The 11,765-nt window shown below is 43.7% G+C and overlaps 1 protein-coding gene across 2 annotated transcripts; it reads left to right on the top strand.

The window, feature by feature from the left end:
- The first annotated feature begins 132 nt into the window (after positions 1 to 132).
- Positions 133 to 9,758, top strand: LOC119431393 (39S ribosomal protein L16, mitochondrial). 2 transcript variants are annotated; one of them, XM_037698884.2, is made up of 6 exons: positions 133 to 259; positions 734 to 799; positions 1,391 to 1,548; positions 2,543 to 2,674; positions 4,432 to 4,563; positions 9,492 to 9,758. In XM_037698884.2, the coding sequence occupies exons 1-6, from the start codon at positions 193 to 195 to the stop codon at positions 9,684 to 9,686; spliced, it is 750 nt and encodes a 249-aa protein (XP_037554812.1). In that variant the 5' UTR covers positions 133 to 192; the 3' UTR covers positions 9,687 to 9,758. The 2 variants fall into 2 exon arrangements, with proteins under 2 accessions (XP_037554812.1, XP_049513801.1); XM_049657844.1 differs by having other exon boundaries at positions 179 to 259; positions 703 to 799.
- Positions 9,759 to 11,765: the final 2,007 nt, after the last annotated feature.

Here is an 11,765-nt window from a genome sequence, read left to right as displayed (position 1 = left end):
AATTAAAATGTGAATTATGTGAACTAAAGGCCCACCGGGTGTCAAAACAATGGCTTGAAGACTTTTCTGCTACTTAAGATTTAAATTATGTTGAATATATATCATCATTGCAATGATATCATTTATGTCTTTCACTTTTTGTTTGTGCATGTGCGAGTGAAACTGCTGCAGTGGGAAAGCGTACTGAGAAACATGGCGGCCCCCATGTCGGTCATGCTCGGTGTTGCATCGAAATCCATGCAGCTCATGAGCTGCAAATGTAAGCACTATTCCTTTTCTTTCGTGCTCGTGGAACTGTGCATTATTATCACAAGCCAGAAATAAAAGTCTTAGTTCATACACTTTGCCGTCACAACGATCACGGTGTGTGCTCTCGGAGTCCTCTAATACCCCAGTCACACAGGGCACTTTGGATCGCGATCAAGCCCGACCGGTGTCGAATTTCTCGATTGTGATTGCTCCACTCCGCAATTTGCGCAAAGCATCTAATCGCGATCGGGAAATTCGACGGGCTTGATCGCGATCGTAAGTGCCCGTAACACCGGTATTAAACTCGCTCGTGATGTCTGATCTTAACATTTAACGAATGTGTTGGTACGTTAGTTTCAACATATGCACAGTTCATAATATGTCTTCGTTGTTGGCTGCATTCATCGTGGCGGCATACTGTATCTAGATACCCTACTTTTATTATGGCTTTAGCATCTCACACTCTACTTTTCGCTTCATGAAGCCCGGGTTCCTCAAGTGGTCGCCTGCATGGGCCTCAAACTGTGGAAGGTGCCTCCAACGTACGAAGGTAACGTGCTGGCAGCTTGTTAAATCTCGCTTAATAGAGCTAGATGTCGTTTACCTAAATATGCCCCCATTGCTGAAATGCTGGGGCCTCGGCACGGCGTGTTTGCAAGTTTCGAACTTACTTATGGTAATTTTAGACGAAAGTGCATTACAGAAGAGCGCGGCCTAGCTGTGCCATGGCATGTAACAAAACTTGGGGTAATACTCAATGTCGTGATTGATATGTATTCTGAAAGTTCCCTTGGAAGTGCGTGTGTTTTTACTTGTCATTTTCGTCGCACTGCTAGATTCAGAGTCATTTTCTTGCAACTTGGCGGATGGGAGTGCATACTGAGTTCATTTAGTGCGTTTTATTGCTTTTCCTTTTTTTTTATGATAGAATCATCTTAGCTTCAATTTACCGCCCGTTTTCAAATCTAATTAATAAATTGAATGTGCCCTGCCAATAGCAGTGTCTGTGCTGCTTTGGGGTTGCTAAAGGACAATCAGTCATTCAATTGAAGCCCTGCAGAGTTAAACCAAGCAAGTGGAATTTGCCATTAGGCAGAAATTCTTACTTTTGACTTTGCTGTTGTTGCAACTCCACTCTCAGGTGTGGAGTTCCCAGAGGAGAGGAAACTACGCAACCTTGAAAAGGTGCCAACATACCCACATGGTGTGCGGCCTCCGAAGATGTTCAAGGACCTGGCCTCCATCCGTGGTCCTGAGCTCGTGCACAACAGACTGTTATACAACCAGTACGGCATAATGGTGAGTGCAGTGTGCCCATAAGTAGATACGTAGGTTTCAGAGGGGAGGGGGGCGTAGCTACATAGTGGCCCTACCAGCAAAGAAGCTTTTGTCTTATGAGGTTTTATCTAAATACATAAGAACACAAAAATCATTCGTTTTGCATCCACCAAACTGGCTTTGTTGAGTATTGTTGCATTTAAATGAAATGTTTTAAATCTGCTGACAATTGGCAGCAGATTATTATTAAGGTGTGCCTTTTATTTAACAAAAATTGCCGAAGTCAGGAATTTTATTTTAATGAACCATCAAAGTTTATACTTTGAGCTGTGGGTTAAAAAGAAAATTTATCACAATTATGTCAACTGCAATCATCTGAAGTGGACAAGTTCATTTATTTTCCACCAATCTGAATTGCACCAATACTTTCGTGAGCAGGACTTTTGCAAAACTCAGGTAAACACTGTAACTATATCAGGCAAGCTGTAAGCTAATACATCTTATATGTCCACTTTCGACAATGTGACTAATACAGTGTACAAAATTGTTCTATGTGTTGCTCTGTATTTGTTCTTAATATGCAAAGTTACAGAGCTGTAAGCTTCACGCTTCAGTTTCTTTTTCTATTTCTTTTTCGTTTTAATTTCGGGCAATTGTGTTAAAAAGTTTAAGACCCTAAATTAAAATTCATTTCCAACAGTTGTCAGGTTCTAGCTTTCTTTTCCAAGTGCAACAAATTTAAATCAGACAAATTCTATACTAGTCTGATGAGAGAACTTCTGCATTTTACATGTATTTGAGTAAGAAAATTAGATTTGGTCCAGGGCAAACGCTTCCTCTTAAATTGGCCATGACATGGTCACCCAACTTCTCAGTTTATCATTGCAACTGATAATAGACGGGCCAGTATGGTTATGCACAAACAAAAGAATGATCGGCTCTCAGTAAAGGCTTTGATTTCGCCACACAGTACACTATTGTTTTAAGGCAGCATTTTTCACTTTGTGATTTTCAGGCCCTGTCGGGTGCCTTCCTTCGACCAGGTCACATCGACATGATCCGTCTCAATATAAACAAGAAACTTGATGTGACTAGAATGTTTGCCGTGTGGCGGATTGACCCACCATGGAAGCCTATTACCAAAAAGGTGTTGCTTCTTTTTGTAAATCTTTCGTCTGTTGGATTAACTGCACATGACTGAATGTCCATTTCTTTTTCTAGCCAGTGATTTTGCACGAGTGTTTGTGAATGTTAGGATTCTCATGTGTCACATGAACATCGTGAGGAGATACTTGAGGCTCCAGGTCAAAGTAATCCTTCTTCAAAGTCTTTCCTGTATGCTTATGTGCGTTTTTTCTGTGAGCTGTCTATTAGAGGTGTTTAGAATGGGGAGATTTTTAATTGAATAGGTTAATAATTTTCAGAAAATGGGCGCCCTGTATATGTAACACTTTTTAGCTTCCAAAAGTAGAAAATGAAGCGTGCAGAACAACGTTAGTAGAAAAGCCACAGTTTCACCGAAAAAGCAAAGAAATGATTGCAATAGCAAAGTATTAGACAGCAACAAGAAGCAAGGCTGATAGTTTCATTGGCCGTGTGAATTGCAGTGAACATTCGCTTACTAATTACGTTACCAAGCATGTTGTCATGCTTGCATGGGCAAACATGCGCAGATCTCACTCGATGCTCCCCCTTTGCGCACACGAGGAGACGGGGTGCATCCTCTCCACCCCCTCCCTGCGCGCACAAGACAGCCCCGCACCAAGCCACCATCCTTCTTGGCTACCCCTTTCACCTACAGCACACAGTGTGCGGCCACAATCTTATTGAACTTGGACTTTGTACGGAACATCACGGCGACGTCACCGAAGGAAATTCACCTAGAGTGGCCCTATAATTGCTATTGCAATAAAAGTAACCTGATTTGTTTTTTTTTTTTCAACACTTGCAAAGCTATTTGGAAGTCCCTTAAACTGAGCAGTTTGCTAATAAACAAGAAGTCAGAAGTTATCGCAGTTCCAGATGGCCTACAATGAAAACCTTAAGTTGCCAGTGGACTCTTATTCTTGAACAATCGGTAACTCCCCATGTTCTTAGGCCATTATTGAGTGTTCAAAGATATCAAATTCATGGACTGAATACCACAATGTGAAACGTAAGGATTTTGTTCATATTTGAAATTTTGCATTGTCAGATATTCCTACTTTCTACAATTTCCCTACACCTCCCAGCTTTGGCTGTTCCTGTGTGTGTAGTGCATGACCATGGCATGTTTGTTACTGCTGGACCACATTTATTGTTTTAGCAGTGTACATACACATCCGAGAAAGAAATACCTTCATATTATATCCATTATGCAATATAGTATATAAACATATATTCATTACATGCTGGCATTGGGGAGAGACATTTTAGCTTTACCTTTTTATGTCCAATAAATTGTTATACCCATGTTTTTATATCCAAATGAACACCCACACAGCAAATTATTTGATGTAACATAGCAAATCTAAGATGTTTATCACCAATATTACCATGTAACACATATATGCATAATATTGGTTATAATTGAGCTAAGCACGAGGCCCGGCCATGGCGGCCACATTTCGATGGGGGTGAAATGCAGAAAACACCCGTGTACTTAGATTTAAGTGCACGTTAAAGAAACCCAGGTGGTCCAAATTAAGACGGAGTCCCCCACTACAGCGTACCTCATAATCAGATGGTGGTTTTGGCACGTAAAAACACCATAATTAAATTTTAATTTGGATATAATTGAGGTATTTTCGTGTCGGGAGCGACTTACTAGGTCACATCCATTCTACTACAGTGGGTTAGACTGTACTATGTTTTCACTGCTTGAAAGCAGTTTTTTTTCCTTTTTATGTTTAAATGTGCCCTTAGGGTCAGGGAAAAAGGATGGGTGGTGGCAAAGGCCCCATAGACCACTATGTGACACCCATCAAAGCGGGACGTGTCATCATCGAGGTTGGCGGCCACGTGGATTTTGAGGAAATCAAGCCACTCTTACAGCAGGCAAGTGCTTTTTCTTGGATTTCCTTTGATAGGTCAAATAATTATTTTGTTGCTTTTCAAGGCCAACTGTAACGAAATTTCACTTTTGTTGAATTAAGTATAATTGAGTAGTATATATACCGTTGAAGCAATCCTGGTAAAAGTGCTGGGCTAGTAATTGTCTAATTTTCCTATTGGCAGCCTTTAAATAGCACCTAAGCAGACAATGTGTGCACCTGGTAGTTAATGGATGTGATGCAAGTTCCAGCATGTCACTTCCAAGATTTTTCAGCGCACCTAGGACAGCCGCAGGTAGGGCCTGATCTCAGAAGTCATGCTATATCATGTTTCTCCGAGAGCCTTGCTGAAATGTCATCAATTGTAACAGTGATATACTAGCTGCCTTAACTAAATGTCGCCAAGAAATTAAAAATAATGAAGTAGTGTATTTTTTCATTGTGTAATAATAAGGTGTCAATGAAAAAGTTGTGGAGGATGTTGAGAAGTGGCCAATAACAGCATTCACAGTCTCTTATTGTCACGGAGCGGCATATTTTCGAATGGTTTGGACGCTGATTAACGAAACGCCGAATTACGAGCGTCAAACACGTGGGCTCCTGACTGTGCAGCGTATAATGCATTCGACATCCACACGCCGAATTACGAGTGTCAAAAACGTGGGCTCCTGACTGTGCAGCGTATAATGCATTCGACATCGACACGCCGAATTACGGGCGTCAAAAGCGTCGTGGCCGCTCGGGCTGCCATCTCGATTCCAGACGCGTCACGCCGATTACGGACCCCGAAGTGTGCACGTACGGCCACGTGGTAGTGCCGGGCTCAACCTTGGCCCTTGACATTGGGAGAGAGGCTAATCTGCGGTTCTTCGTCCATAGTGATAGGTCGCGGCCAAGATTGTTGGGAGCTAAGAGAGCTGAATTCGGAGAATGCTACGTAGCGGCAGTTTCCCTACCTAGGGAACTAGGGAAAGGAGAGGCTATTTAGGCGCATGTTTTGGGACCTGCTGATTAGTCTGGAAACTGAACCCATGCGCTGCTGAGAAGCCGTCGGGGGGCTAGTGCCGTCCAGTATCGCCTGGGCCGCCTGGCCACGTCAGAACTCCGAGGAACTTGTTGACGTACGAGACGTCAAACCAGCGTCTGCAACGAAGCTCACGGTAGTTCACCTCAAGTTAGCTCAACCTGCTTGAGGGAAGTCGTCAGATCTAGACTCCCGGGAAACCCAGCCCAGCAATTCGCATCCACCTCGACAAGATCGGCCACCAGCATTCTTCGGGAAAGCTTTGTGCGTCGACTTCATGGTTTATGGACTTGCTGCTGCTGCCCGGCCACGCGTATGACATTGTTTTTTTCTTTTGAACTTTGATTGCTCTTGAACTTTATTTTAGTGAAAACTGTTAAGTGTATTCTTGCGTATTTGATCCTCGCACTGTTTCATTTTTATATCTACTGTTAATCGCTCGTATTTATTTGTCCTTATCATTGTGCATATTAAGCTCAGGTGTGTTAGTCTGTCTTGTGTCTTTCTTTATTATTGTATTTTATTAACTTGTGTGTATTTATCAGCCTATAAATATCTTGTTTTTTTGTTTACTCCCGACTCTGACTCTTTTCACTGTGCTCGCTTGCGTACGGAACGACCAACCAGCTTGTCTACCCCGTCGATCGACTTCGCGCCGACGACAAATCGGGGACAGCTGTGACACTTATCCAACAAAAAGAAAGTCAGCAAAATTTTAACCCATATATGCCCAATGTCCTATATGTAGGACGCTGAAAATTTTCCAAATAACTCGAACCTTTTTTTTGTAAAAAAGCTAGTGCCCCCTTGCGGGTGTTTCTGAGGCCCTACCCTTCTCGCGTGCAAGTCATGGTTAGCGTGGGAGCACTCCTTGCCACGTGCTTTCAGTCGCAAAATTGTATTTCCGCGTGAGCTTCAATGAACGCCATGCCGTGAAAGAAAATGCAAATAATATAAATTCAAGTGATTATTGATGTTGTCGAAATTTTTGTCAGTTATTCCTGAGTAATTGAATATGCTCTGAAAACAATATCATTGTAATATATGCAAAAGTTTTTTTGTTTGCGGTTGGTCAAACAGCGGTGTCCTATATGTAGGACGCTGGGCAGATCGGGGGTCATTGTTGTGTCACTGTCGAACGCGCGATCCGTCGCGCGCGTAGCGTTGAAGTAACGTAATAAAAGACATATGGACGTATAGTAGAAACTTTTTTTTTCCACTTGCAGTCAGTAGATTCCATACAGTTCATTTTACCGCAGAAGAGATCCTCAAACGCTCAACGACATTGGAAACCTCATTGACGCTGGGGAAGATGTACCGTCGACTGTGGCCATTCTTCTGCCCGAAAATCATGCGGCGGCAGTGACAGAGAAAGAAAGCGGTGATGAAGAAGGCACCGTTGTATGCTCCATTACTAGACTGCTTTAGCATTGATGAAAGCATGTGCGAGTACTTCGGAAAGCATGGATGCAAGCTGTTTATGAAAGAGAAAGCAATGCAGTTTGGCTCTAAATTGTGGCGCGTTTGCACTCCATTGGGCTATTTGCTTTCTGTTGAGCCCTACCAAGGGAGGTAATGTGGATGATAAAAAATGTCACAGTTTCGCCCTAAGGGCGAAGCAATGAATGCGATAGCAACACAGCAATGTCATACGAAGTAAGGTGAGCGGCTTTGGTAGCAATATGAATTGTAGTAAACATGAGCTGATTAAGTAAGCAGGTGTGCTGCGCCGTAAGTAGACCGACATGAAGACAGACTCGATGACCACGAGAAGGCGCCCTTGGAACGGTGGTGTTGATGAGAAGCGCTTCCCGTGGGCAGCGCGTGCGAAGGGACACACCTCTAGCGCTGCACTGCCGATCCGGGCAGCATTGCATGTGTAGCGTGCGTTGGAAAATGTGGCCCGACTATTACTAACTGAATGAACAAGCGTGGTGTGAGCGCGCACAAACAAACATGAATAGATCACGCTGAATGACTGCAGACAACGACCGTCAAAACTCTGGCAGCAAGCGGATACGCCGCAGCGGCGAAGGTACGTGCAGTCTATCGCTTCAACGGAAACTGAGCGGCGAATGCACACGGCGCATAAAGGTCAGAGCCGTGTGGAGATAAGAGACGGTGCAAGCGAGCGACGAGCGCGGTTGTTGGCAGAGTGGAAGTGCCCCCCCCCCCGCTCCCTCCGGCGCTGGCTTCCCGCTTCCTTGCTTGCGCGTGGGAGATTGAGTGCGTTCGCTCTCCGTGATAGTGCGCGTCCCCGCACGCTTCCGCTCAGGCATACGGCACGTGGCGAAGATTTTATCTATAGGGAACCTCACGGCGACGACGACGACGACGCCGACGGCAGAAATCCGGTTTAAGTGTCCATATAATTGCTATCGCAATAAAACAAGCTTGGTCTAGGAGGATCTGTTGTTACAGAAATGGTGTCCAGGATGAAAGGAAAGCTTGATTACTCTTTTCATGTGTTCTTTGACAACTTCTTTTCAAGTCTGAAACTTGTTAGAATGCTTTCGTCAATGGGTGTCAAGTGCACAGGCACCGTGCGGGATAACCGAATAGAAAACTGTCCCATCCTCACACAGAAAGAAATGAAAAGTAAGACTCGAGGCTTCTACTATTACAGAGTCGACGCCAAATCTGAAATTATCGTATGGCGCTGGAAGGACAATAGCACAGTGACTGTCGTCTCAAATGCTCACGGGGTGGAACCAACGCAAATGGTAAAAAGATATTCAAGAGAGAACAGGTCCAAAGTCATGGCGGAGCAGCTATTCTTGATTTCTAGGTACAGTGGCAACATGGAAGGAGTTGATAGACTGGTCCAAAATATTGCCGAGTACCGCACAGCCATTAGAGGAAAGAAGTGGTATTCTTCACTCCTGACGTATCTTGTTGATGCATGTGTGAATAATGCATTCCAGTTATACAGAATGGGAACGGACAAAACAGAGCTCCTCACATTTTGAAGGACAATAGCGATGTCATACATGAAGAGTTATGGCTCGATTGCGTGGAAAAAGCATGCAATCTTTACTGGAAGACCAAAGCCGATTTGACCGCATTGACCACACGGTGATCCCTCAAGACAAGCAAACAAGGTGTGCTCATTGCCATGGGAAGACCACCACACGTTGTGAAAAAAGCGACATCGGAGTCCATGTCAAATTGTATCATTCAAATAAGTAGTATATGTGCCTAGTGTCCTATATGTAGGACGGCTACAAAAACACAGTACGAAAAATTTTTTTTTTGAATAAAAGGTTGATTCTGCTTTCTAAGGTCTCAGAAGCAATTATTACGGGAAAATAAATCAATTTCCTTAATTTCCCCACGTTCGGGCATATATGGGTTAATACTACTACATGACACTGTGTTGATGTGTTAGCTCTAGAAATGGTCTCAAATGTAAGCCTTATCATCTAGTACACTGTGCTGCTTATGCAATTTGAAAGCCAAGGTGTTGTGTTTGATGACAACTCAAGACTCGCATTGAAAGCTGCTGACATATCAGGGAAAGAGCGCTGCCGCTCATTCCCAGTGCAATACTCTGTGCCTGTATTTTACTAAGCTTATGTGTGAGAGCACTGCAATCTCTGGCGTGGGGTCTCATTGCCACACACTATTATTTCATTTTCACAGGCTTTCTTTTTCTTCGGAAAGTAGGACCACACACACGCTGTTATCGGTCATTTCTCAACATTCTCCACAACCTTTGTATTGCTGCCTTAGCGATCGGAAAACTTAATTAATAGTTGGTTATTGTACAAACAAAAAAATACTAATGATTACCACACCCTAAAAGAAATCTTTCATACTGCCAAAAGAAGTTCAGTTCAAAGAGGCATTGACTGCTTTTCTGTATCGTTTAATCTTGTATATATATATATATGTATGTTTGTTTGTAGGTATGTTACAAGCTTCCTGTGGATGCCATACCAATCAGCAATGAACTGCTTCAAAAAATCAAACGTGAAGAGGAGAAGCTGGAGAGAAAAAACATCAATCCCTTTACCATTGAGCGGGTCATAGACTACAAAATGCATGACTCTGCTCAGTGGATCAGCAAATACGACCGGAAATACTACACGAAATATGTGTGATGCACATAATAGCCATCATTTGTTTAATGTACAGAACAGAGCTCGATAAAATACTAGATATTTCCATGTCTTCCTTGTGGCTTCTCCCCCTATGAATCGCATTTCATTGCTTGAAAAGCAATGCAAGTGCTTTGTGCTATTAATTTACTGCACAAAGCACTTAATTAATGGCATAGAAACGACCTCACAATGACATTGGCATGGTGATAATGATGGCATGACAACGTAACTGCAGTTTAACCTGCTTATAACGAACCTCCATATAACGAATCCCTGGATGTAACAAAGTTTTTCTATTCCCTGCCGTTACTCCATAGAAGCACATGTATTTGTGACCTCTACGTAACGAAGTGGCAGCGGGAGACCCCCTTTAAATAGCGAATTTTCCTTCCCGACAACCTAGAGATTTCGTCCCCAAATTTTGTCATTTTTGTGCGAGCACCAACCGGAAGCACCTTCGACGTGACGGAATGCGAAGCGGTGGCGTCGCTCTTGGCGCGCTCGAATTCACAGCAACTGCGTGGCGGGAGCGAGTGCACGTGTGCGAGCGTGTGCGATGCGGGCCTGCATCCCCCGACCCGGGAATCTTGCCGCCGCGGGCGTGACCTTTCCCCCTCCCTTCATTCAAACCTGATCCCACCGCTTGCTGCAGCTGGCCTAGCCCGCCAAGCCGGCACCCTCCGGAGCAGCATTGTGTTCATTGATGTTGCATGAACGGTCAGTGCTGCCGTCCATCATGACAAACAACAACAAAGCAAAATCACGCAGTTTTTTACCGCGAAATAAATGTTTTTGGTGAGCTCTGCCGTCTGTTACCCTTTTGCTTACTAAGCGTTTCCTTTTCGAATTTTCGTGCCGAACCTGCATATTACAAAATCCTCTTTATTTCGAAGCTTTTGGGAATTTGACAATTTCGTTATATCCAGGTTTAACTGTATGACATTTTGTTGCCCAAAATTGTAATGCGTTATCATTCTTAGTGTACTTCATGCAATCTCCGGGGGCTAACTTCCTATAGTATCTATGTCTCTAACCGTTTTCCTGCCTAGCTGGGTGACTGGGTAGTTCCTGGTCCAATGCGTAGTGCATCAGGCTGCTGCGCTAAGAGAGCAGGATTCAAAACCAACCCTCGGACCAACTTGGCTCGCTGAGTATGTGTACGTATGTGCCGCTCTTCAATGAACCTCTTTGACGTTAACTTGGGTAATTGGGTTATGTGCCGCCCTAATATCACAAAAATGGTCCTTTAAGTTTCGCCAACCCGCGCAGACATTATGGAGGCGTCCCTAGATAGCGCAGCGTGTGCAGTTAGAAGTGTGATCGAGAGAGGAGCCTGGCTGCACACACATTTCGGCATTGGCATACAGTGTGTCGCTACATTTCTTCAACGCTTAATCGCATTAACGTCAACATTAATCGTGAAATGGGTTCTGCCACATTTCTTTGGCAAGAGGTTATGTTTTAAGTGCTGGCCGAGTTCAATTCTCAATTGCAACATAGCCCGTAAAGTGATTATTTAGAAATTAAGTAGTAAGATTGCGGGGTTTAAGTTCCCGAAACTACACAATGGATTATGAGGGACGTGTTGTAGTGGAGGGCACGAAATAATTTTGTCTACCCGGGGATCACGTGCACTCAAAGTGTGCTATGAGAATGTATTTGCATCCACCCCCCCTCGGGATGGGGTCATCGCAGCCGGGTAATCGAACCCGTTACTTCGTGCTCAGCAGCGCAACGCTTTTGCCACTGAGCCACTGTAGCGGGCAAGAGAATTAGTAAAGTTGCCTAATTAATGCCTGTATTGCCGATTATCACTCCAATTTCGATGTGTATATTGCTGCTATGAAGTTTAGCGGGTAAATACAGTCGAACGCGGATATATCGAACTCGAAGGGGATCGCGAAATAGTTCGATATATCAATAATTCGATATATAAAATAAAAATTTTAAACAAAATGTTTAAGGGAATTTTACAGCTGATCGTTGTACACGATGATTCGTTATATCCGGGTTTGACTGTATTGATGCTTTGTCTCGAATCCCTGTTTTTAATACTTTGAAACAGTCTGCAGCTGCAGA

This window comes from Dermacentor silvarum, chromosome 10, assembly GCF_013339745.2.
Source record: "Dermacentor silvarum isolate Dsil-2018 chromosome 10, BIME_Dsil_1.4, whole genome shotgun sequence".
Lineage (NCBI taxonomy): Eukaryota > Metazoa > Arthropoda > Arachnida > Ixodida > Ixodidae > Dermacentor > Dermacentor silvarum.
The sequence above is the reverse complement of the archived record's forward strand: the minus strand, read 5'-3'. Positions and strand labels throughout refer to the sequence as shown.

What these genes read in the sequence shown, in the direction of transcription:
- LOC119431393 (XM_037698884.2), top strand. Translation starts at nt 193, where the DNA reads ATGGCGGCCCCCATGTCGGTCATGCTCGGTGTTGCATCGAAATCCATG. An exon ending in GGAAGCCTATTACCAAAAAG is followed by an intron (nt 2,675 to 4,431) that starts GTGTTGCTTCTT and finishes ATGTGCCCTTAG; the next exon opens with GGTCAGGGAAAAAGGATGGG. An exon ending in TCAAGCCACTCTTACAGCAG is followed by an intron (nt 4,564 to 9,491) that starts GCAAGTGCTTTT and finishes GTTTGTTTGTAG; the next exon opens with GTATGTTACAAGCTTCCTGT.